This window comes from Haplochromis burtoni, unplaced genomic scaffold (genome assembly GCF_018398535.1).
Source record: "Haplochromis burtoni strain Fernald_Lab_line unplaced genomic scaffold, NCSU_Asbu1 Contig_2, whole genome shotgun sequence".
Taxonomy (NCBI): domain Eukaryota; kingdom Metazoa; phylum Chordata; class Actinopteri; order Cichliformes; family Cichlidae; genus Haplochromis; species Haplochromis burtoni.
In genome coordinates, this window is record NW_024582363.1 from 3451427 (window position 1) to 3479362 (window position 27936).

At 38.5% G+C, this 27936-nt stretch overlaps 1 protein-coding gene across 2 annotated transcripts in view; it reads left to right on the forward strand.

Moving 5' to 3' along the window:
• The window catches only part of LOC102303069 (carbohydrate sulfotransferase 8), a 168094-nt gene that overhangs the window by 128405 nt on the left and 11753 nt on the right, over nucleotides 1-27936 (forward strand). Inside the window, exon 3 of one of the 2 annotated variants that reach the window (XM_005913004.2) lies at nucleotides 24262-24315. The exons of the other annotated variant lie outside the window; for it this stretch is intronic. Coding sequence (XP_005913066.1) covers nucleotides 24262-24315 — 54 coding nt within the window. The remainder of the gene's footprint in view (nucleotides 1-24261; nucleotides 24316-27936) is intronic. 2 annotated transcript variants of the gene reach the window in all.

Consider the following 27936-nt stretch of genomic DNA (forward strand, 5'->3'; position numbering starts at 1 on the left):
ATTTGTGACTCATATATATGTTGCTGCTCAAGAACAAAAAGAAATGGTATATTTTATTCCTCTGAAGATATAAATTTAGAAGATTTCCAAAACCTAGTTTTTACATTTTAATACATTATCTTGCATGCTGGGATCTTTAATACAGTTGTCTATGATAAACTACTATCGTATAGAATGGAAGTTTGAGATGCAATAAAGACTCATTTTTTACAGTTCCAGTCAACATTAGAATCTAATGATCATTATCACAATAATAATAATAATAATAACAATGTATATTTCTGTTTCATTCAAAATCAGGAAAACACATATGGCACTGTTTGTAGCTGGAGGTCTTATGTCAGGGTTTCTTGTCTTCTCTAAAGTCAAGGCTAAAGACTCCTGAGCGTCTTACGCCAAGGCCTTGGGACTATGAGACCACCTGTCAGAGAGAACAGCTCACTTAATTAGCAGTTTTCTTTGCAAGAATGGCAGAGCTCTGATAGCTACCCAATCAAGACTGTTTTTAAAATATGCAAACATATATCACATTTGTTAAACTTTGGCCCCTAAATAATAATAATAATAATGGATTGGATTTATATAGCGCTTTTCAAGGCACCCAAAGCGCTTTACAGTACCACTATTCATTCACTCTCACATTCACACACTGGTGATTAGTTATTGTACATATTATTCAACTAAGCCCATAATTAAAATATTGGGTTTAATTTTTCTGATGTTACTTTTTTACTCTTGCTTTTGTTTTGGTTATATTCACTGTTTTCATTGTTTTGGTTTCCCCAACCTTGTAAAAAGTTTATTTTAAAAATAACTGACACTAGCACCACTGACTAACAAATGGCCATGAGGTCATATTCAGCGATGCTAGTGTCAGTCATTATGCAAATATACTGTTTATAAGGTTGAGGTATCCTGCAGTAAGCTGAGACTGAAGAAGTCACTTGGATGAGTGACAAAACATTACTGCCACTGAAAATGCTACATCCAAATAAACAGAATCAACTTTTTGGGATATCCTTACCCAGATGACTGAGCATGCATGCATCAAGATACCACCAAGATACCCCCAAGTTACCTTGATATGTCATTAGCATGTGTCTGATGGAAACATATGCCACATATATGGAATAAGCATTGTGTAAAACGTATAAGTAGATGAAAGTGTGCTGTAGTGGCAAGCGCTTTGAGAGAGTGGTTGAAAAGACCAGAAAAATGCTATATAAATTGTCCCTTTACCATTTCTGCTGTTCTTTCTGCCCCCCTCTTGTTAGTATTGCATGTTCTGTTTTTTTCAGGCATCAAAATAAGGTTTTACATTCTATACAAAGTAAATATTCAACAGAAATTAACTGAAGTTCACTGATGACGTGTGTATTTTTCTTATGGTTTATTTACCCTTTTCAAATACAATACACTGAAGCCATAACTCATTCAGCTCTTGCTCTGGTAGAAAAAAACAAAGTGCCTCAGGGGCTTGTCCTAAAAAATAGCTAGAATAAAATCACTGAAGTCATGAATGACTCCTTTAAAACCTTAATGTTCTGGACTTTGTACGTTTTTAGAATCCATAGGACTTAAGTTATTTAACTTCTTACAAAATGTTTTATACTTTGTTTATATGAGCCTGTGTAAATGTATCTACTGTATGTGATACATTTATCTCTGTGCTAAATTTATGTTTACAAATAATAACAACTATATATTACAATTTTATCAGATTTCTCTGCCAAAAGTGTTGTTCTGCTGTCCGTAAAATCCTGTGGATGTCCCAATAAATAGCAGTTGTACAGCTCTGGGAAATCACACACAAACAGAATCAATTTTTCCTCTATGACTGAGAATCAGCAGACTCTCATTTCATTTGTCAAGCAGGATAGCATCCATCGATTGGTAAGTCGTGTGCAGCCACACCATGACAGGTTTTCAAAGAATGAGTCAGATCCAACTTTGCCTGGGCATGTCTGCATGCAAGCCTGCGCCTGAGACAAATACCATCACAGCAGTTTCAATTCAAAACAGCCCATTTGCTGCTCTTCTTTCTACATTCCTTCGTCTGTAATTTATTTCATCTGAAATTCTATGTCGTATTAGCACCCTTCCCTCTATGAAGATTAGAATTGTGATGGATTTGATTTGCATTTTAGTTTATCATTCCATATGGTCACAGAAAAGTACTGCTTGCACATCAAATCAAAATCAGATTTTTCTTTTCTTTTTTGCAATTCTGAGTTTTTTTGTATTTTACTGCTAAAGTGTGTGTATGCTTGTGTGTACATATGCATGTACCTGGTATGGTGAAGGTGTACACTGACCTTTGTCTGATGGATTGTTTCCTCCCAAATGAAGACATAAGGGAAGCGGAGTGGGCAATGGGGTTGGCCTTTGTGTGTGTGTGTATGTGTGTGTGTGTGTGCTCTGAAGAAAAGAGGAAGGGGATTCTTGGAGTGTGTAGAGATGAGCTTTGCTCTGCCATCTAATTATGTCCTCCTCTTTCACCTCCCTCTACTCAGCTCTTCTCCAATACCACATCCCTTCTCTTCTTTTTTCTCTTAGCTCTCATTCTGCCGCAGCTCCCAGCTGAGCCACAGGTGGTAGTAATCTCTGTCTGTCCTGCTGCTCTGACTGTATACACACAGAAGTGAGAGCTGGAGGGCTTCTGCCCAATAACACAGGCTTGCCCCTCAGACAGCACAGCCACACTTACATGCACATGCCTGCAGGGACAGCACAAACACAAAGACCTGTGTGCTTGTTCTTTTGAAAACAGTGTTCTGGAACATACTGTTTAAAGGTCCAGTATGTATGATAAAAGAGAATTTATTGGCAGAGATGAAATATACTGTAGTACTCATTATGGGATGTTCATTAGCATAACATTGCATTTTTCTTTAGCTCAGAATGAAGCTGCTTATATCTGTGGAGTGTGTCCTTCTGAGCCATGCTTCTACTGTATCCTTGAATGGACAAACCTTTATAAAATACTGGCCCTGTGTGATGGTCATTGTTCACCACAATTTTCAAGACCTCATCAGACAAGATTTTGTTGTACAGATTCAGCTTTGGTCTGCAAAAAGAGAAGGGTTTCTACCTACCACATCTTTTAAACAGACCACAAATTTACTGAAATAAAATCCTTCTGAGAATAAGTGGCAACAAAATCTGCAAGAAAAAATGTGTTTTCAGATAGAAATGTAACCAGATTAAACAACAATCAGTAATACATTTGAATTAAAGCATTGGCAGAGATTATGTAAGCGATTATGAAAAAGATAACGTTATCAGTTTAATTAATAAGTCTTCTGTAATTTGCGTATGGTTTTAATCAGTGTTCTAAATCTATAGATTTTTACACACATGCCTTTCCTGTGCTTTTCCCCGACAACGTATGTTTTATATGATAAACAGATACAAAGTGGATCTGTTATCATTAAAATATATTTAATTTATTATAATAACTACTGGATTTATTAAATCATAAATCTAATCATGACACAGCATCTTATTTAAATATATTTTATTTAAATATATTTTTTATTTTAACTAAAATGCATGTTTTTTTATCCAGCGTATTTCTACTCTGAGGTGATATTTTGCTGCTTCAAATCCTACATAATGCCAGCTCTCAGTATTAATCATATGCAATTTAGATTTCTGTGGCCATACAGTTCCATTCTGATGTCTACCCTGAAGTTGAAAGGAACTATTTTGTTATGAGGATTAATTTTCGGTTCTCATGGGAACTTACTTTTTCTTTCTTCTTTTGTTCTTTCCTATTTCCTCTCTATAACACACACAATTCCCTCTGGAATTTGCTCCCTTTTTATGTGGGCCTGGGTTCATTGTATATGACGGTGGCCTTTCGTTTTGCTAATGTAGGTGATTTTCTTCCCATGAAAGCGCTATAATCCATCTCCTGCTCGCAGGAGGTGGCGATTTATCGTGCGCACTGGGCGTTAACACGCCACAGCTAAGAACAGATGCAGTGCTTTAACAGATAACCGTCTGGAATAAGATGGAGCATTCAGATTAGCTTTGGTGTCAAATAAATTGCATGCTATTCGAGTACATCCAGAGTTCTAAAACACTATTCTCTGTATCAGATCTGCCGTAGGTTTTGGCATGACAGAGAGTAAATGAAGTGTAGCTTCGCATGGGTTGCTTTCAGACGGGACCCTCAGCATCCCTATTTGACAGTAGAGTGTTCACATTCAAGCACGTAGCAAACACATTAAACACACAGAGACACATCTGAACCTGTGTTTTTTTCTCCGAATCTGATCTTTGAATGCTTTCCTTGTCATGGTCTGTGGCTGCAGGCTTTAGGAGTTGGTGGTGTGGAGTCAAATGCAGATAAATATAGGTGGGAAAACTAAATCTTAACAAGAGGTGAGTTGGTTTATTGTGGCTGAAGAGTAGGTGCAAAACAACGGCAAAGGGTGACCATAAGAGCTAACTAAACTGGAAATAAACACTAAGAACATTATACTTGGAACATTTAAACAAGAGCCGTGGGAATCCTGATACCTGAGATATGGAAGGATTAACAGACGATATGACCAAGAACAAAGGGAAAATCCCACATGCACACACAACAAATACAGGGTGAGGGTGATGAGGGAAGTGGACAAATAGACATAATGATACATGGGAAGCAAAATTAGACACACTGAACACAGGACGAGAGACTGTCAAAATAAAACAGGAAACACACTTGACACAGGGGCCGGGAGGAAGGGAACACACATAGGAGCAAGACGGACTGGGGAGACAAAGGGAGGAGACACAAAGAGGGAAACATGGAAATAGTTAAGGGAGACGAGACACGGAGGGCAAGGGAGCGAGAGCGATGAAACACAACGAGAGGAACATAGGGACAGTAAAAGGGAGACAAAACATGGAGGGAGGGAGAGGAAGCGAGAGAGGAAGCGAGAAACAAAGACATGGCTGAGGAAACAGACACAGAGGACAAGACAGACTCCCACAGAAGACACAGGGATGAGACAGCGACAACAAAACATGAAATACAAATAACCTCAGAAACATAAAACTAAATTCAAGACTAAACTGTATAAATGTATTAAACCTCATTATAATACAAAGAAAGATGCAAATACAGAATAAACTCAAAATGCTGGGTCGATGACCCAGCCCACTGACCCTCTGTGAGCCTAGTCCTAACACTTGGTTTTAACAGTTTCACTGAAAACCTACATGTGCACAGAAAATCATTACAGTTTATCTTCAAAAAAATATTCTCTTTGGTGAAACCTTTAACTTTTCAGCCTTTCATTAAAGTTTGACAGGCATAACCCAGAGAGTGAAAGCATATAACATTATGCATTTTTCTGTGAAATTCAATTCCACTCTAATATCCTGGTATTAATGTCTAATTTTCTGCACCATGACCATGTTCACTAGAAAATTCCATTTTTGCCTCGAAATGAAAACATTTAAGACTTCAATTATCTAAAGGGTAATTACAAATGCATGCCTGTAGCTGCATTAATGTTGTAATAAAATGCTTAATGTGGTAAAACGTGGTTTGATACACTGTATCACCAACAGTGTTGCAGTTCCACATTGTTTCTTTTACAGAAAGTTTTGGGAGAGGGGTGAAAAATGTATCGTTGCATCCTCGCATCTACTGCTACATTCTTTCTCACAATGAGTGAGGTAAGCACCTTAAAGGAATGAACTTAAGAAAAGAACACTGGTTAAGTGGAGCTGGTTCAAGACCTGACTCTTGTCTTCGTAATCACTTAATCACATTTCCTCAATGACGTTTACAGTGATCACGCTGATAGATTCAGAATTCACCGAAGCATGAGAATGCATTTGCAGGTGCTATTATACAAGTGCAGGATGTCTAAGAAGAAACCTGGACACTGACAATCAATGACCATGTAACTCAAGTGTTTGCTTGCTCTAGAATGCTGTGGAAAAAGTTGCATTATCCTGAATAAACATCCTCCAGCCTCGCCAAACTGCCAACAATTCTGCATTTCAACCTCACAGCAATTATAGCCCACCGTGTGAGGTTGAGGAGATGACTTCAGCTTTTCTTTTTTGAAGGCAATGTTTATGAATATTTGAAGGACCTTTCAATTTGGTATAAAAGAAAATAGGGAAACAGCAGCCTTTGTGGGTGGCATTTATCCTGCTACACCACAATACGCTCCTCTTCCTAAAAGCCCTTTACAACAGAAATGTTAGAGACCTGCTATATGAATTCTCTCTCTGTGGCAAAATGTCAGTATCACCCAAAGGCCCTTTAGCCACACCCACTGCAGTGATGCATTTCCCTTCTTTCTTTCATTGTATCTATTCTATCTCTTTATATATTTAATATGAATGATTTTTCCAAGATACTCAAAAACAGTTGGAGGAGGTGACTCCAGAATTATTACTCCAATGAGTCATCTCACAACAGATGGCTTTCTTTGTGCATGTGTGCACGTGCATTTGTTTGCATATTAAACAGCTTCCCAGTAAGAGCTGTGAAAAGAAGCAAACACAGAAATGGAAGAAAAGATGACCAAAGACTGTGAGTGGCGCCCACATAGTGGGGGTTGCTGGCAGGTCAGGATGATTTGCCCTTCCACGGGCTCTCTTCACACCAGTTGCATTGGACTCAATCCAGTTCCAGCCGCCTCCGGTGAAAGCAGAGCTGACCTTTTACAGCACTCTGAGCTGTAGGATATAGACTCAAAAAGGGTTGTGATCCCTGTCTTGGCATCACTCATACTGACTTTTATTGCTTTCTCTTGTTTTGATGCAATTCCATCACTGGAGTACACACAGTGTTGTATGGAATTTGTGGCTATACTTTTTTCCTAATCCAGACATGTATGTTAAGAGGTTGCATAAGGGGTCACAATGAGGGGGAGTCCTCTTCTATCCTTTATTGTACAGTAATAGTTTTAGATTTTCTCTCATCGTCACTTAAACAGAAGTGAAAAAATTCTGCACAAACTCATCCATGTCACTCCTCCCACACGGCTCCTTCTGGCTCCTGCTATCAAACTCAGAACGCTGGTGTTGGCACACACGGCTGAGATTCAAGTGATGTAGAAATTAAAGCTTATTTCATTGCTGCAGTCACGATGAGTTGCTCCAAACTAGCACATCAACTAAATTACTGTAATGAAAATGTAACACTGGAGACATCAGGATTGTTTCTACAGCCCACATTGCTGTCTCCTAAAGAGATAAAGTGATTCATTTTGTTCAAAACCACCAATATCAAAAGCTGCCCATCAACTTGGAGACAGCTTGCCAATAGTAATACTATCCTCTTATCTGTCTTACATTTCATCAGACAAAGCAAAGAGAAAAGAAAAAGAAGCTGATAATGTGTTCAGTGTCTTTTGATCTTGACACAGTCTGTCCTACAGCGCTTCTCTAGGGATTCAACTATTTTTTTCTACTTGATATGAGGCCAAAAGTTAGATGGATATCAACTTTTTCTTTATGGTTTCAGAGAAATTCGAAGACACCAAATGAAAAAGTATAATGTGCATGAAAAGGAAAACAGGAGTAGATACTGGTATGAAACAAATCATTAGGCCTGAGATGAAGAGAAGAAAAGAAGTAAGCTATTTGCTATTATGAAGATAATATTTCTCCCCTGCTCATCTTAACTTTCAAATGTCTCACTTCAGTATCATATCAAGTTCTAGTCCCTTTATTTATTTATTTTTTTTGTTAATACCGTATCACTGTGAAAACAATATCCCTTCTGCTGCTTAACTTGAGGAACAAAGACAATTGGAACCTAAATATGAAGGGCTGATGAATAAGAAAAGAGCCTCCCCTATATGTGTTGTTTGTCACAGGCTGAAACATCTGAATTGAGCTCCTGTGTATATCCTGCTGTAATGAATGATACCGCCTAGGTTTCATTTGCAATCAAGGTTAATTAGCAGATGTACAGTTGCCTGTAATCTTTGGCGGTTATGGATTATAGGCCTCTGTATGATGGATGGAAACCCTATGGACTAGCAGTGAACACACAATAAATAAGAGCTAATTCGAAGCGTTGGTACTAGTATGTTCTCCAGATTGTTTAGTTAGGTCAAATCGTTTATTCGTTTAACACTGCCAGGTCACATTTATACTAATGTGGCTTGTGATTGTTAAAGAGGTCTTATGCTACTCATTTACAGGTTCACGTTAAAGCACATAAACCAATAGGTTTATATGCTTTAATGCTAAAAATATATATTTTTTTCTCTCACTACGCACCACTGAAGCAGCACTTTTCACCCAATGCCTGAAACTCTCCTCTTTAGCTTCTGTCTCTTTGGACATTCATTGTTTGAACATGTGCCAGTCTACCTGCTAGGCTGGTATTGTAAGAATTTGTTACACTGTGATATAGATATGTAGTGGGAAAAAGCCTGGACTAGCAACAATGTATCTTCTCCCTTTGTGGTCGTTTTTTAACTTTGTGAAATTTTTACATGAACTTAAAAAAACAGCGCATAACACAGAAAGGAACATGGAAATCCCTAAGAAGGTCAACAATTGCCTTTCTGAGTTGACATTGTGTCACGGGACTGGGTCTGGTGACCCAGTGGTTGTGTGGGTTTTTTTGACATAAGTTATACTTTTCAGATTATGGTTTTCTGTTTGTAATGAAATGATAGTTCTGGTTTCTAGGGTTTTTTTGTTTTGTTTCTGTTTCTTCACTGTGTTCCACGTCTATTCACTTTTGTCTCTGTGCTTCATGTTTCCTCTGTTCCCAGGTCTGTCATGGTTCCACGGCTCAGTGTCTAGTCTGCATTTTTGTGAATTGTCTTGTACTTCCTGTTTTACTTTGGTAGTCCATGTCCTGCTTTGCTTCCTGTGTCTCCTTATGTCAGAGTAATCCCAGCTGTGCTTTCCTCATGTTTTCCATTTCCCCCGTTACTTGCTGGTGTATTTAACCCCTTTGTTTTTCTTTGTTAGTTGTCACGTCATACTCTTTCCATGTTGTGAGTTGACTCTGTGCTCCCTGTTTCCTAGTGGTATCAGTTCCTGTTTTTGTTTGTTTTTCACAAGTTTATTTTTTCCAGCAATAAAGCTGCCGTTTTAAGTTACGTTTCTCTGTTCGAGTCCTGCATTTAGGTCCTTCGTCCTACCTGCTACACAGCACATTGTGCCATTTTATTCTGTGGCATCATTTACAATGGTCTATGAAGAGCAGCATTTTAAGACCATGTTTTTCAAGCACACATTGCTACTAGCTTATAAAAAAATGTTATCACTTTTTTGAATTTTTTTTTTTTTTTTACATCGTGGCTCTACAAGGTATTGCAACTGGGCTGAAGCAAGTTATTTATAAAAGGTTAAGAAAAATATTTTCATTTTCAAGTTTGGTCAGTTAAAAAATGAACAAGTGGAGCTGTCTGCGTTCAGCCCTAGCAAAACATTTTTTAACGATGTTGTTCGTTTCATATACTTTTTAATCTAGCATATAGTATATACATGTTGTAACTGACTCAAAAAAACATCTGGAAAAGCATTTAATGAAATAAAAGATACCTCAGTCTGGAAACCATAGCAAAGTACTGTTCATGTTTTCTACACTGAACATGCCCCTGATAACAGAGAATCAGCATCACCAAGCAAGTGATTTTTACGAAATAAAATTTTATGTGTCACGATCAAAAAAGACATATAAGAAAGCAATGGGCATAAAAGGACATCACATCTTTGTCTTCTGTGTTAACCAAAGTTGCAATTAAAGGTGTGGCCTGGATGCCTGGATCTTAAGAACATTCTTAAGATTGTATATCACTGTGTTCACAGTGATATTGGAGTTCGTAGAAAATGTATACCATTTAGTAATTGATCAGTATAGACAGCTTGTGCTGCAGTGACTAGTATCTGGCTCTTACAGTGTAAATATAAGCAGAGTGAGAATAAGTGTCTGGTACACATATCCTGCATTTAATTTAATAATACAGTTTTTAAAAAAGCTCACATGTTAATGCAACACAGGCTCTACTTCTTTATTTCATTCGTTCCATTCATTTGACACATTTAAGGTTTATTAAAACCATTTTGGTTGTTATATTAATGCATTTATACTGTTTATTAGCAAACACTTTCTCTGTGGCATTATACTTGAACTGCAGGACAGTTATAATTCAGCTATATCCCTGTGACCAAAAACTTCCTATTTTTTGGTCACTTTTTAACACATTACTAAGGAATCACTAGGTTTTTATCTTTTATACAGTGTTTCATAGTTCTTTTTTTATTATTCAGTTGTACACCAAAGAACCACCTGAAATGCAGGATGTGGCATTAGATATTCAAATGACGCAGCTCATGTTACATCAAAGTGCCATAACCTTCAAAATGATGGAAACACTCAACAGGAGGCACTTGTTCCATGCTGGCAAACAGCGCAATTACTACAGAGCACTGTGGGAGATGAAGGGTGCAACCCAACCCAAATAACACTTAAAACTTCCTGTATCCTCTCTGACTACTGGTGCAGAGTTTTATTGCAGCTCTACGATGCCCTCCATGTTAACTGAGTTAGAGAGGGAAAAATTGCAAAGGGTTCACAGGCACAAAAACAAATACAGCAAGTGTGAATTTGATGTTTACCAAGTGGAAAAGCAAGATAAGTTTATTCTGCAATTTTGCTGCATGAAAGAAAAGCAATTAAGATGATATAGAAACGAAGAAAGAATGCTGTTGCTAAGATGTTCCTTGATTACAAATATATATAAGCCCACATTCTTCGCGTACAGCAGAATTGGTCGACATGAAGGGGGAGCACAATTCTTTTAAAACACTCATTCAGTTCTGAGTGTTCTTAGCTTCTGACTAGTGTTACACTTAAATAAGAGTAGTCGGAAACATTTTTATTTATGACAAGTAATGTAACATTGTAATTTTGCAATTCAAGTAATCAGTTAACCACTATTACAGTCAGCTGTTTAATGGGTTTCAACATGTCTCTGTTCCTTTTCTTATGACAGAATAAAACTTGACTCATTGACAGAGCTGCGTGCTACTGGAGTCCTGTGTCAGGTGTTGTCAGTCATTTTTACTAGCAAGATGGCAAAGGACTGCCCTTACATTGTTTAAGTATTCATATTGTTTTGTGCCAGGGTAATAGTGGGTGGCTGTCAGCTACTGAGGAGCTCCTTTTCACAATTTTGAAGAAACATCTGCAAGCTTAGTACACCCCCACAAACAAGTGACAGGGTCCATTCAGGAGGAGAATGATGCAGTTGCTAAAGCTTTGAATATGCAATGTATCAGTTAAAGCTGTCACTCAAATTAACAAGCTTACTGCATGCTATATGGGCCTCTTCCCAGCTGGTATGGAACACCTCAGTGCACTTCTTTGCTTAGGCTGTTGCCTCATGACCAAGCACTCGATAAGCAGCAGAAGGGATGGATGGATGGATGTTATGTGGTGGAGGAAACAGTGCCAACATCATCTCTCCATGGAAAAAGTTAAAGTCAGTCCCCTCACAAGTACATGTAGACCAGAGTACTGTACAATATGTGTATGTGAAACACTCTGAAAATGCGAAATGCAAAAAGTTAATCATTTTTTGTTAATGTGAAAGTCCTATAATGAATTACTTTTGTCATTGGGTAAAGCTGTAAGAAGTTACCTTCAAAACTAATGTTACAAAAGACCTGTTCTGACTCTGGAAAAATAAAATATAAACCAAAACCAAAACCAATAGCTAAGAGATGTTCTCTAAAGCTTCAGGGAACTGCAAAGTTCAGTAATAACCCCCTGTCAATTTGTCATTTCCAATGACACTTTCATACACAGTAATTCAACCCATTGTTAATTTAAATATATTAGTGCAGCTTATCAAAACATATGACATGAAAGGGGCTAATATTGATGACAGCTGAATAGCTCCCTGCCTTTGGTTGACCATCTCTTTAGGCACCTACAATGAAAAGCCGACTGAATTTCTCGTCCATTTTCTGTGGAAGCATTGTGAAGATTAATGACAGGTATTAAGTCTATAGCCATGTCATACTTCAGCTATTTAAGTTTCTTTGAATATAAAAATTGGCCATGGGGAATAATATTATCACATCAGCCCATAATCTCACCTGTTCATTACTGCCATCTGACAGTGATTATTGTAACACGGCTGCAATTGTTCTTCATATGGAAAGGCGTATTCCACTTTTATAAACTTTCCTTTTCTTTCTTTCTTTTATTAATGTGGCAAAATATTATTTTTGTGGATTGGTTAAGCGTGTCATTTATTCATTACCTGGCAAATCTCTGCCTGGCTGAACCTCTGAGCCATCAGGCGTGCCCAAGAGCTGGGCCTGTAATAAGGTTTTAAGTGCGTGTCATTAATAATGCTGCCCTGACGTGACACAAGGCTGATCTATCCTGGTATGTGGGTTTGTGGGCCGCAATCATTAGGCAGGATAGCTGGCAAGGTAGTTCGCTGCTTCCACTCTCTCTCTCTCTCTTCAGTGAGCAATCGGCTGTATCCTTTTAACTTTCAGCTGCTGTTGCCTACAAGTCTGTCTATCACCTCCCTGACAGCTCATCATCCTGATGTCATCTGCATTGTGTTGTTCACGTACACTTGCTACGGATGGTTCTCTATTAGACTGATGCACAGGACAGATTAATGGATTAAGCAGCGTGACAAGATGTTTCCTGATGCATAGGCATGAAGCTCAATCTGATGTTCAAACCCTGCTGGGACACAACGCAGCACAGCCAATTTTGCCTCACAAATAGTGATATGCATTTTTTAAAAAAGCCCAGCTATCTAAAACTTCTATTCAATTTTAATAATTTTACTCATGAAGTAATTGTATTGCTTGTGGTCTTTGAAGTCTGGAATATGCCCAGTTGTTCCCTGCTACCCTGCTTCCGGGTCCAAACTACTCTGCGTTTATTAAGGCTGTTGTGTTTTTAACATGTTTCAATGTTATGTATCTTGTTCTATTTAATCTGAACAAGCCCCTTGGGAAAAAGTCAGTCATCGCTGTCGGCAACTCTCGGTTTTTACTTGCACGATTCATAGGCAGCACTTCTTTTTTTATAACTTTTTTTTTATAAAAAGGTTAGGGTTCATCTTCCAGCTTTACTGTGCTAATGTTTTTATAGTATGCTAACCATAGCTGTGTAGCTAGCCACCATATAGCACATCATTGTATTCCAGCAAGCCCAACTTCAGTAACCCTACAAACATCACTACTGTTTAGTTTTTTGTCTTCATTTATGTCAGAAGTGATAGCAGAGCTGTACGTTTTAATTTTTCAGAAATCCCCCAGTCAGAACATGGTATGTCATCTGATGTCATGGGTGTTAAACTTAATTGTTACACCTGGTAGAGCAACCACACTGATCATTTTATTAAAGATGAAAGAATTTAGACAGTTTTTAACTCTCATTGGTGTCGCAGCGTTGGTTTGATTTGGGACCTGAATCAGAGTTTGGACCCGGCGATGGCTAATGACATCAGACTTAAAGACCGGATATCTCTTGAATGCAATCATTTGTATTACAATCCAATTTATTTTTTAATTAAACATGCTATGTTTGTCTTTGCTGTAATTTGATGTACAATACCAAATATGTAAAAGGTTTAGTTTAATATTAGATTTAAAGGCATAGACAGCTTCACACCTTTATTAATTTTAAGTAAATACAGGCTACTTTTAGCTATAAACTTTCACACCATCAGAATTTCTGGAGTTTGAAATATAATTCTGATAGGTTTATAGGATTGGTTAAATACGACTACAAGTTACAACCTAAAAATACGTGATGGACATCTCTAAAGGTCTCTCTAAGTAAACCTTAAATATGCTCTAGTCCAGTTCTGAGTCCAGCTCTGAGTCCAGCTCTGATACTACATAATACTACATAAAAGTCAAAGTACTGTCTGCATAAAATACAGACAGGACTTTGAAAATGCAGACAAATGTTTGCTTTGTGTGTGTGGTTAATTACTGGCTGACTCTAATTAGTGGAAGTATATATGTGATGCTGAAACATTATTGTGAAAACTGTGTTTAAAAATAATAAGTGTTTTTCATAAGCATTCAAATAAATAGTAGTAAAATAAGTGTAACTGATGACAGATCAGCATGTGGTTAACAGGTACTCCATATGAATGACTGACCATAGTTCATGAATAATTACAGTGTGAGAGGCCCATGAGAGCATCTCATCTCTACCCACTTCTCTTTGTAGTTAATTTCATTGTCATATTTGGGTCACATATTGTATTGCTGTACTCTGCTGGTATTCTGTTTCTGTGCCTTGTGCTTCTTTCTCTTTTGTTTCTCCATTTCTCTCATTTCTTTTTATCTCTGTTTCTGTCACACTGCCCCTTGGTGTGATATTTTTCACTACCACACTCACGCGCCTCTCTACATCTTTCTGTCTCCCAAACTCTTGATTTTCTTCCTTTTTTTGTTTACACCCCACATCCCCTGTACAGCCCACCAGGGCTTCTGTCCTGGCTGTTGACATTGCATAAACTGAAGAACTGGTACATTTGTTATAAGTCCATTGTCAGCTACTGAGCAAGTGCCGAGTTCAAAGTGAGCCCCATTCAATAACACAGATCTCCCATAGAGCCAACGTTCTTGCAACGCACCGCCGGCCAAACTCCCGCTCGGCCGGAGCCCTCATCAGTCGAACCTGTTTTTCATGCAACATCAGAGCTGTCAGTCGATCCGCCTACTGAGAGTATAGAAACCAGTCAAGTTCTGCAGCACAGTCTCACAGCGCAGTACACTACAAAACAAGACAAAAAGATTCTGCCATAAAAGCAGGAAGCCGCAGTAGGGGAAGACATATCTACTTTCACTTTTCCATTGTACACATTCCACAGAAGCTGTGAGTGCAATGATAAAATAAGCTTAAAGTTTTAGGTCAGAAGCCTCAAACAGCGAGTACCACGATAACATGTTGAGGAAGCTACATAGTTTTAACCTAACAAGACTGGGTGTGGAGTTAAAGTATTAAAGTGTCCATTTTCTGCAACACACAGCAACACAAAGTGAAGCTTATCTGTCTATTAGACCTATCTTTCTCTGCTTTTCTAAAAATGAAATAAAGGTAAACTTAATTCTCAAAACATTTCCACCATTATATGTGATCCAGTCTCTAAAGTTATGATGCGTTGTGAAACTTATTTGGTGTTGTCTCACATTTCTCTGCTTTCTTTATTAACTCCATCTAACCTTTGCATGCCTGAATTTTATTACTAATCCTTTAAAAGAATGGGCAATATTTCTCTGACTTTCAGGCAGTTTCTCTCGATTTGCACTGTTGCTTTAAATGTACAGATGGACAAGTGATTGCAATTGCAGAAGAGTTTTGTCCTTGTGTGATTAAATTGTAAAACAGAAGCTCTTATTTTTCTCTCTTTCATTTCAAAGGACAATCTGTGACACATGACATGGCAAAGCTGCACTGAATCATTTTATGGGACAAAGAGTACCACATTTTATAATAGCATGCACCGCTTTCAGTAAATCAGCCTCCCACTCAGACACCAGAATTTTTGGATGGTTGCCTTCATTCCTCAGAGCTCTGTACATTAAGAAACTAAGGATACATTGTTGACTATTGGAGAGAAAGCACTTTGTTTGGTTTTCATTCTACACAATTACAATGTAGCAGTGGCACTGAATGCTGGCTGTCTGCAGTTGCTCTGAAATTTCTTTAGGAACTAGAACATTACTTGCCTTGCATCTTAAAGTAAATATTTAAATCAGTTTTCATTCCTGTGGGTGCTCATAACACACAAGTGTGGGTGTTTGTTTTTTACTGAGAATATACTGAATGATATTGTTACAACCTTTTCTTAATAGGTACCAAGGGAAATAACAATGTAATAGCAAAACCCTTTCCCAAAATCCCTATTTGCATTTTTTTTTTCAGTGTAGCAATAAAATACCGTTCATTTACAGTCCAGTAATTATCAGTAAACACAAGCTAAATAATGTCAAAGGCAATAGTGGGTCTCCAAGGCCAAATGTAGCTAATACAAAAAATAAAGGTTTAACTAAACAAGCAGGTTATCAGCAAAAACACAATTCTACCCGATGCCAAAGAAAACGCAGCAGTAGCACCCACTCAGCATGCAGTTCAGTGGCCAAATGGCAGGGACTCTCAAGCTGGATGTGTGCTCCACTGACAACCAGATGGTGTTCAGGTGTAGGTGATGAGGCATCTGGAGGTGTTACAGAATAAACCTGAAACACATTGGAGACAGACAGCTCTGTTTCAAAAAAGACAGAAGTCAGTGGACATAACAGAAACAAAACAAAACAAGAGAAACAGTGTATTTAAAAAATCTGAATTATGGGAAATGCACATCTGTGAGTGTCATTTTCAGGAAAAATAGAAAATAAATAAACAACTCCTTCATTTATAATCTCTCAGCAAGTAGTTTAATAGGTTGATGGTTTATCCTTTGAAGATACATTATGTAGGAAAATAAAATTTGAAGAAACTTTTGGAAGTTAGAGTGAGATTTGTGAATAACACAATTTTCTTAATTTTCCTAGTTTATAAAGACTAAATGAATATATGGAGCTCATTTTTTGTCACTCTTAATATGGTTGGAAGCACATATGCACTAGAGATTTGGAAAAACATGACACACATGATGTGAGGTGCTGATTAATAATAAAACGTAAGACAACTGGCAAGAGTTTTAAGTGCATGTCTATTATCCGTTGGTGTGTGTGTGTGTGTGTGTGTGTGTGTGGTGGATGTGTGTGTGTGTACAAAGCATTTCACCACTTCAGTAACTGTACTTAATGTAAAGTAATTAGCGGCATTATTTGTTGGATTGAGTTTCCTTCTTTTATTCAGCCCAGTTTGAAATATGCCAAAACTGTTGGTTCAGTGTATAGAGGTATCATAGTTTCCAATGATGGCGTGTAATTGTTCACTCCTCACAGTCAGGGTGCATGAATTTAATATACCCTCCACTTTATTTCTGACTATAATCAGCCAGTAGCTATTAGATGAGAGATTTGGAGTTATCAAAATAAATGTACTTACTCATATAGCTCTACTTTTCATCACACCATCACTGGTGTTGCGTTGAGGTTGTGTGTTACAGATGGCAAAAGCTGACTTTCCGCTTAGCTGGATACAGAAGGCCTGAAAGAATTCACTACTGACATGAAACTCCCTCGCTCCATTTCAGTTATGCTCTCTTTCTCTGCTAGTTTCTTTCTTCACTTTCTTTCCCTTTTGTCTCTCACCCTTTGACTCCATCACTCTGTCTCTGTCCCTTTCTCTATTACATCTCAGCCTCACTCCATCGCTCTCTTTTCCTTGATCCTCTGTTACCTGTCAAGACTTTTTTTTTTTTTGCTTTTTTCTATCATATCTGTCTCAGTTCTCTATGTGTGTGCCTTCATGTATGTGTGTGTTTGCGTGTGTCGGTTTTTGTCCTCCATTACTTTTCTTTCTTCCTGACTTTCCCTCATCAGATTTTACTCTTTTTTTTTCTCTCTCTGACAAGATATAGGTTTGCCCTCCCACCTTGACTTACACGTGCACACACACGCACTGATGCACACATCCCCTTCTCTCTTTCTGTCCGTCTTATCTGGATCTCTACCTGCCTGCCAGCTCTGGCCCGTTGCCTGCCCTCCTTAGGGAACACAGCAGAGAGGAGAGGAGGAACGCCTAAGGCCCAGCCTCCTTAGCCTTTTTATCTCTCTCACACACACACACACACAAACACAAATGAACACACACACCCTTACATCACATAGTCACAACACAAACTGAAGTTTCACATGAGTACATGAAATTGCAACTTGACAGAATTGCAATTCTCATGAGTGCATTTCTCGATGAATCAGTTTTTTTCCTGTACAGCAAGATGAAACGAAATTGCATTTTTTTTTTCTGCTACTGAACTTTTTGATTGTACAGCACCTGAACAATTTCAGCAATCTGGCCTTGCAGAAATTTGCCTCCGTGTATATTACATACAATGATACAGCATGCCTCAGCACTCCCAGCAATAGTGGCACTGGACATTTAAATAACTTGCAAACATGTTTTAAAAAGTGGCTTACAGAGGGTCGCAAACAGGGCAACATAAAAGTTGGATATACTCTACCTACATGTTATGAAATTTAAGAACCATCTGCAATTTAATAAAGCTTGTTGTGATAGAGCTTGCACAGATTTCCACCTTGCCAATTAGGGTAGATTATACATACACTTAGTTATATAGAAATGGATGCAGGAACTGTACCAAACTTCCTAAGGTAGACAGGTGACACGATGTCCATCATACAGATAGAAAAACTTTGATTGCTAAGGACAAATTCTATGGGACCTAGAAATTATCTTCCATTCTAAGAACATAACTTAAAATGGACAAAAAATTTATTAAGTTATAACAACACAAAATCTTGTTTTGTGTTGTAATAACTTAATAGTTGTTTTGTTATATTTGTTTTCAATTTTTTGCTTTGTTTTCTTTAGTTTTTAATTTCGTTGATTGTTTTTTTTCTCTGACTCCTACCCATCCAATTTAGACAAAGCTAAGGTGGGATAGCTGCACCTCTTGTCAGAGCACTTAGTCAGGATCTACTTAACAACACTTTCCTTCATGTAAAGGCAGAAATGCTAAATATAGAAGTTATGCATGGCATTGTAAAAAAAATAAATAAACGCACACACATGCAGAGTATCTCACTGAATAGCCTTAATGAAGGCTTTGATACCGCTTATCAAAGTCTCGGTGTTACAACAATCGTAGCAGAAAACCTGCCCACTACCAGCAGTCTCGAGGGCAAACTCTAACCTCAGGTGTGTACACAGAGTGAACAAGCACAAACGACTACACACCATACTCTATATGTGCACCTGATCATAACGTATACACACGCACACACAAACATTAATTCACCTTCTCGTGCATGCCAGCGGTAGCAGTGGGCGGTCCCTGGCGAGACAGAAACACACTAATGGATAATGACAGGGTTTGACAGCAGGAGAGTGAGCTGAGTCATTCTGGGCACACAGGCAATGAATAAAAGAATGGGACTGCTGTCTGAATATCCCTCACTGACTGGATTTCCTTTGATACCGTACTATTCCTGCCAGTCTCCCTTGGTAATCCTGCTCATTACACTGCTGTCCCACAGTTCCAAGACTGGCAGCAGCAGCCAGTATGACAAGAGGGACAAAAAGTTGTCTTCACTGGAAAGCCAGCACCATCCTATGGGCTGTAACCTGTAGTCATAAAGTTTTGTCTTCCTCTTGATAATAAGTTACGCAATGAGCTTTTAATGTAGACCTTTCTTACAGGAAGTGGAACACAAAGTCAGGCTCAGAAAAATTAATGTCTCTTCAACTTGCCAGCCGCTATTGTCTAAATTGTACGAAAGCACCATTGTTGCTGAAATTTATGTGACACATCACTCGGAAAAATATCACTCCATGAAAGCTGCCAGTCATATCATCCAACCGTCTCTCAATGCATCTGTCCCACTGAGTTGAGTCCAATTAAAACCATCACCAATTCCCAACTCTGGCCAGAATTGGCTTGTTGTTCACAAGACCCACTGTTTGGCCAGAATCATCATTTGCTGTTGCTCCAGTCTGTTCTCTCAGAGCATCAGACACAAACAGCTCTGACAAAAGGCCAGTTGTCTAGTTTGTCTGATTAACCCACTACTTCTAGACAACTTGTGAAATCTATTCCAGAAATCTCTGACTTTCCGTTTTTCCTCTGACGTTAAATGTTGAGCTCTTTTCGTCAGTGTCACATTGACACGCAAATGCTATTCCAATTATTCTGCACCCTCTCTGCTCGCTGTCAAATTACCAGCACTGGGAGCGGAGCACGGCTCTCACTGCACCTCTCTGGCATTTTCCCTGACAGGGAGAAGAAAGGAGTCTGAGATAGCAGAACGAGGGAGGGCTTGGGGCTCAATGAGTATTTTAAATGCTGAAACCTGGTAATCAGGCAGACTCAGTCTGAGACCAGGAGTGTACTGTTGGATCGAAGATGTTTTGCTATGGTTTTCAGCAGATTGTCAGAGCAACACTGTATATTTGAATACCTGGCCTGGTGCTTTGCATGGAAAGCAAAAGAAAGAAATAAAATATAAAATGCTTGCAGACTGAATTCATACTCCATAGTGGTTTACTCGGCAATGTTTTACAGTCAGCTGCTAGGTGTCAGATTCATGACAGGAAGATTTTTTGTATTGCTTCTGCTTATTGGTGCAGTAGGCAGTACAGAGCAAAGAGCAGAGGCTTAGACAGATGATGTGAACATAATGCTAGTTTGGATCCCTGCACTGGAGAACACAAACCTAAGTGTGGCATGCAAAACATCCTGAAGCAGTGTATCAGTCATTTCAGTGTTTTGGTGTTAAAAAACAAAAAAAGAAAAAGAAATTGCATAAGCAATGACAGATTAGCTCCACATTTTCAGCAATTTTTGGTCTTATCTAGTCTTAGAATTTGCCCCAGCAGTGCCGCTTTAGTTCTTGTTTTGTTTTCTCCTCAATAGGCACAGCAGTAGGTTGGTAGTCGGCAGTATGTAGGCTGCGTTTCTTAAATGACATCTCAGCTCCGGGGACCTTGGGGCAACATCCACCTGACGTGTGTAAGAGTTATTTCAGGCATAAAGGAGTGTCAGTCAGTCAATGTGACAGCCCTTTGCAGCATTCACATACACACATATACACCTCTCATTAGCACAGAGCTGTGAGGGGCTGAGTAAGTGCTGCTCTGCTCAGATGTTCACATACACCTCACTGCCTGTCAGAGCCCAACCACACACAGCACTGTGAGACTACAGGTCTCTGTGGAATAAATGCATTTACGAAGGGAACTTTTATTTTCATTATCTGTGTAGGACTGAACAAAGTGAGAAATCTGCTGCTGTAACAGTTGTAGCTCTAGCTATACAAAAGTTGTAGGTCTGTAGTTCTGTTTATTGTTTGGTGCTATTTTCCTTTTTTACCGGTTATCACGAATGTAGCTGGAGTGCAGCACAAATGGCATAGAGAGGCGAAAGAGGAAATTATAGGTTGGAGTCTGGAAGCTAGAGGTGATGCACTAAAGAGGAAGGGAGGGGAGTCAATGGACGAGAGGAGATAAAACACTTAGGGGAGGGCAGAATAAAGGATCAGCATCTGCAGGGGAAAGAATACTAATGGAAGGGATGCAGTGGAAAACTGAAGCCAATAACAGGAAAACAAGAAAGCGCTTGAAGCTAATCAGGAGTTCCTGTGAAGGCCTGGAATGTTCTTATTTGTGGAGTGACTGAAGCCCAAAGGTGAGCTGGTAGACTCACCTTTAAGAATGGATGGCTTAAGAATGACTGATGGAGAAATAAGGTTTCCTGGAGGCATAAACCCAGGTGACGCTCCTGCTATTCCCACCTCATAATGCATGTTTTTTTATGACAGCTAATCAATCTGAGCTGTTTACACTTTAGTGTCCAGACTCTTAAGCTGCCTTCCCAACTCCAATTACATGTTTCTCTGAAGTAGTGGGGGGAGATAAAGGTCATTGTTAGCAGCACGATATGTAATTCAAAAGAAATGGTCTTACAACCCTGTGATTTCATTTAAATTACTGCATGCTGACCAGCCTTACAAGGTTGTGATGTAATCTTTAGCCCGTGGGTTGTCTTGGACAAAACAATCGCAACTACAAGATCACTAAAAAGTGAAGTCCCAACAGTTCACTGCTGAGTTAAAAATGTTAGCAGCTAAAATTTGCCCCTGATCATAATTTTCTGAGATTGTAACTATTTTCAAATAGTTACAATTATGTGTCATAGTGAAACTAATCTAGTTCAATAGAGCTAAAGTTATTTTAGAAAAGAAATAATATTGGCCAGAGTGGCTGTGTAATTTTTTAAATCTGTGGATTTTCTCTGCATGAATCCTTTGTCTGACTACAGCATACAAATCAAACACTGCATTACAATATTAATATTATGCTCTAATTTTTAGTTTTAGTTGCATTTAATGCATTTGTTGTTATTACAATTTTTTTTTAAAATTTTAATGTATTTTAGTGTAATAAGCCATAAATTATCAGGGCAAGATCTTGGGATTATAATGATTGCACTTGGTTCAGGATTTATTGTTTTATCCTTTTTCATGATGGTATGATGTATGGACATAAACTGTAGGCGCAGGGCAAATACCAAAGTTGCTGATCTACCAATATGTTGAGGCAGCCTCCAAAATATTCACTTAGTATTCAGCCAAGGTCCCTGTGCTTTACTCACATGTCTGGACTCATCAGTCCCAGCTGTAATCAGTAGTGCTCTGACAGCAAAACAAGGGGTGTGTAAGAGAACGTGAAGCTAACTCAAATGAGAGGCCAGCGTAAACAGTGACAGGGCCAATTCCAGTTCCCAATCTCACTGCAAATAGAGGTGAACAGGGGAGCACAGAGACTTAACGAAGACATAGCAGCATCTGATCACAGCACCTCAGCACGCCACTAGTGTACCAACAGGTCGTGATAAAAGGATTACGCTTTGACTTTAATCTAGAAGAAATGAAAAATATGGGTGGAAAAACTTAAAAGGGGTCATCAAGCGTGTGATCTAATCCCTCTAAGAGCTAGTGCACAAAGCTGTAAATGAGTTTGTAAAAATAAAAAATATGCCACTAAGGGTACGCAATTATGGTCTGAGTACTTTGTATTTGTTTGAAGCAAGCAGTCGAAGCCATCATCTCTTTTTTATTAAGAGCCATCAGGAAGGAAAAAATATGGTGGATCATGAAAACTGAGGGCAACACAGTTTGTCTGTCTGTATATCCAGTTCCAATTTTAGCTAATAGTTTCCTATTCAGGTAAAGTTTCCTCTCAGGGAAAGCAAGCCTCTGTTTCAGCACCAGGAGCTGTCCATGGTCCAACAGTGTACGGAAACAATATCTTCTCCCATGTTTAAGTGATGTGCCCAAACTAGCTGAATATGCAAGTTCTAAAATGTTTTGGAGATCTTGTTTGCTGTGTATTTATTTATTTGAATGTAACGTGAAATGGGGATAAGGGAAATAAAGCTTTTGCTGATGCAGGTCCTTCTGTACGTGATTGTCCTTTATAAGCAGGAGGCAGAGTAGAAGAGTGAAGTGAAAATTGTGCATGCTTTCCACAAAGGGCAGAAGATGTTATATCCCAACAAATATGAGTGGGAAGAGCAAGTCTTGGTCAATTGTGTGTCAAATTTTAGGAATTTGTGTCTGCTTGTGATTCTAACCTCAGCAAATAAGCAAATACATTTACTTTACACAATGTCTGACTTTATGCTATACAGGATTTAGGGCTGTACTTTGTTTACAGATGATTTAATCCCAATATTGGCAGGGTTTGTTGATGTTAATGAGGTTATTTCAGATTGCTGTAAATGAGGTCATTTTTTAAGGTGAATTTGTGATGTGAATGATAGAACACGGGTTTGTAGAAGAGGAGCTGATCAGCATTTCCTTTGTTTCCATGACTATGAGGTACGGGAAGGAAAGAAAACCCATAATTGATTTCCTGATAGGCCACAACAGAGTTAATGAGGACTCCCTGTGTCATCTGCATATTCTAAATATTTGTAACAGAAGGTGCGCCGTTGGAGTCATCTCCACACATGGTAGAATTTTAGTTTAGAATTTGGCTTTTACAGTCGACTTTAATTTGCAAGAAGAACTTCATGCTGTATTAAATAAGTTGTGGGGGGGAAAATAATGAAGCCTTAAACTCATTTTAAGGTTCTAATGAATGTAAAACTAAGTAACTTCAATGTTTACTGAGGTCTCATATGAGAAAGAGGGTATTTTCTTCTAAAAAAAAAAAAAAAGATTTACATTGCCGTGGACTGAGAGGGTGCCAACCAGAGAAAAACAAACCCTGCTCCAAAGTCGAGACCCTCAAGCTTAGCTGGAATTTGCAGCTGTCCACATGGACAAGCCAAATGCCTTCTGGAGGAAAATCTTATGGTCAGACTCAACAGCTAGCTGACACATTACAATGACTCAAACACATCAAAGCTGGTTTTGGAGTTCTGGAGTGGCCTTTCCAAGTGCCAAACCTTAACACTATTGAAAACTGTGGGCTATGCTTAAAAGTCAGGTCAGTGCCAGTAAACCATTTAATTTAAATGACCTCTACAGGGAAAGATAATGACCCAAAGCAAACAGCAAAAGCAACCCAAGAGTTTTTCAACACAGCAAAATAGAATATTCTTCAATGGCCAGTTATTGAAGACAAAACTTGTGTTTTGGCAGAGAACAAGCAGCAACTGAAGGTCACAGCTCTAAAGACCCGGCAGAGCATCCCAGGTGAGAAAATTCAGCATTTGGACATGTCCTTTGGTTCTAGACTTTAAGCAGTCATTGACTGCAAATGATTTTCTACCAAGTATAGTAAAGAATCCTTACATTTATAAATACTTCTGAGCCTCTGAAATTGAGGAATTATGTATTGCAATGTCTGTAATTTCCAAACAGTTAATGCAATTTTTTAAACTAATTGAATGAAAGCTAAAAGTCTACACTTCAATCATATTCTTCCTGTTTTAGTTCAAATCTACTCTGGTCGTTTGCAGAGGAAAAACTGCACATTTTCTCATTGTCCAAATACCTTATATAGAGGATATGGTGAAGTCCTGTATAAAGGTTGTCTTGTAATAATCACCACAGGAATCCTTTTCTTTATCCAGCCATTCCTGTTTCACTTTCAGTACGGCACAAAGAAGAACTTCATGGAAATTTTAGAGAAAAAAAAGCTTGACAACATCTCTCCTTACTATGTTTGTATCCCATAGGCATCCTATTGCCATTGGCAAGGGAGTTCATAAAGAGAGTACTGCAGTGTGTGCACTGTGCCTATAGTTCAAGAGCTCTGCAGCATCTAAATAAGATATGTGCCAATTAAAGCCGCTTTGCAGCTTGTCTCGGCCCAGATAATTCACTTAACCCTGAGCGTGCAGCTGACAGGTAGCATTTGTTTACACATCCCTCCTCATGCAAGCTGCCAGGCCCTTTTCTCTACACGGTATTAAAACAAGCCACCTCCCACCACACCCCCACACACAGCTCACTGGCTCTCTGTTTCCATGGAAATCTGCCCTAGGAAGCTTTTGTATCTTCTAACCTTGAAAGCACCCTAAGTACGATCGACTCTCAGAATATAATGTTGTCAAAAAGAATTGTCATGACGGTAATCAGTGCTATATTTGATATCCCCGTTCAGCAGCTTCCCATCTTCCTAGTTCATTATTTCCCCTCCTGCTGTGTTCTGTGCCTGAGTTAACAGCATGAGAAAAGAATCTGAAGATTGTACAAAAAAAGAAGCTGGAGACTGAAGCATATCATATTTATATATATTACCACTGCCCCACAGAGACAGCTTCTCTTTATCATTAAATTCAGTATGATATTATTTGGGATCTGTATGAGCAGATTTACTCCTAAAGTGCTAAACAGTGTATCAGTTTAGAGTAAAAAGGCTCCTCCGTTGACACCTCAAAATAATTTTAATAGCATAAAGTAAATTACAGCCTTTAGTTCCAGCTTTCAAATAATCAATAAAATCGAACTGGAATTTAGAATCAAAAAATATACTCTTAATACAACTTGCTACTTCCCAGAGTGGCATTTTTAACCCAGTCATAAACTCATGCTGGGGCAATATGATCAATGCAAAAGTACACAAGCTGTGCAGGCGCACTGTCTCAGAGCAGAAAGTGCCATTAAAATAGCACAAAGATGTCAGCGTAGCACCGCAACCTCACATCATAGTGGAGCTTGGGTTTCATCTCACTGAATGTGGATTGAGACTTTGTATGCTGAGTCTGTATTCTGCCACTGACAGTTAAGAGCTAAACCATGTGTTATTTATGGTACATGAATGGCACAATGATTTAACATGACTTTGAGGGAGTGCCATCATTTTCATTCGAATTTCAGTTGAGAGAGCACATTCCTGATGATATAAAAGGCCTCACAGAAGCTGACCTTGATTTCGGTCAGTTGTGGAAGGGAAGCCTTCATGTGGCATGTTAAACAACATGTAATTGATGAATGCCACTAACTCTGTAAACCCTTGTATGAGCCCTTTGAAGAGCAGTTAAAATGGCCAAGGAAGTCAGAAGATCATGGCATTATTATCAGCATCACGGTAATATCAACAAGTGTCAATCAAGCAACTTTAACAAATCATAGCTTTCGATAACCTTTTGAAGAGAAGGACTTCCAGCAAAGTTGAGAAAAGTCAAAGCAAAAATTACAGACCCTGAATCTTGTAATTATCCTACACTAGAAACAAAGTACAAACAATAAAGGCTAAAATAGGACAATTAGGACACAAAGAAAATAAGTGAAGTGCCAAATAATGTAATACAAAAGAAGATACGGCCCTGCAAAACTGCAGCAAAAAAAACAAACAATAGGAAGCAACTTGACAGATATTTTCATCCAAAAGAATGGCATCTTCTGTTTTTAATCTGTTGAGACATTCTTTTAGACCACTACACATATATTATGTGCCATTATTGGTGGACCACTAGAACAGTGGCACTGTCTCCATTAAATCTGTTTCACAAAGGCTTTCCTTATTATGTTAAACACGATTGTGTTGTGTTCATGATTGTGTTGTTTTTTGGGGGTCCTTGGGGGAGGTAAAGTCTATGTATACCCTCCTGTGGGCCCACCACCCACAGGAGGAGCTTTGTCGATCATTCAGCAGTTGAAGGCGGGTCCCCTCACTATTTGACCTTCAGCTGCCTATAGTGGCTTCAGGGACACGGCGCGTCATCTCTGTTGGCTTGTATAAGATTTAGAGCTGTTAGCTGAGGAGAGAAAGGTCTGTGTGTTTCTGCTTAGACAGCTGCCTCTGTGACCTGGACCCAGAACTGGGCCTTATGGGAAAAAATCTTATCATGATCATTTTTCACTTCAGTCAATATTTCTCGATATAACAATATAAATCAAATCATCAGTCATGTCAGTCTTAAAGATTCCTTTTTGTTTTGTTTTGGGATTTTTTTTATAAAAACAAACTGTTTAAAGTTGTTGGAAATAGAGAATTTATCCTCATTGTTTTTAGTCCTACTGCTTTCATGTGGAGTCTTTTTAGTTTAGCAGTTAAGACACAGACCATGACGTACAATATGTGAGTCTATGTTGTTTTTATAGTGTCCCACTTTATTTGGCACTGTAAAACATTTTTATCCTCTGTCCCTTGACCTACATGTTGAGACAATGTTCCACATTTTGACTGGCTTTATATTTCAAAGGTTAAAATTGGAGGAAAGGGAGTTTAAAATGCTATTACCATGCTACCCACGCAATGCTCAATCGGGTAAACTGAAATCACCAGCTCGTCAGATTTTCACAGTAATGAAAACTTCAAACACATATAAAGAAAAAATAAAAACAGCTACAATAAAAGCCTAGGAGACTGGCTATCAATTGTTGAGTCCAACAGAAGATGATGCTCTGGCACTTCCTTTGTTTTATTTGTTTTATGAGGTGAAATGACATGTTTTTTGTTGGTTTTATTTGTATTTATTTATGTATTTTTATTTATTTTTAAGTCAAACATGTCAAAGCTTCAGACCAGTTGTCAACATTAGTAGTGTGCTTCCCACACAAACATACCCTTTGCTTCTTGTTTATTTTTCTGGGATCTTTATATCACTGGTGTGTCATTGTCCACCACATTTCCTTGATTTCTATATAAAGGCATGATAATATAGTTTCAAATCAGTTTTTCAGACAGGCTGTGTAATCATGTCCTCCTGTAGGACTCATACTGAAGAGTTTTTAGATGTTGTCATTAAAAGAGAATGTGGTTTGTATCACTAAACTAGAGGAAATCATTTGTCTAGTGTGTGTGTGTGTGTGTGTGTGTGTGTGTGTGTGTGTGTGTGTGTGTGTGTGTGTGTGTGTGTGTGTGTG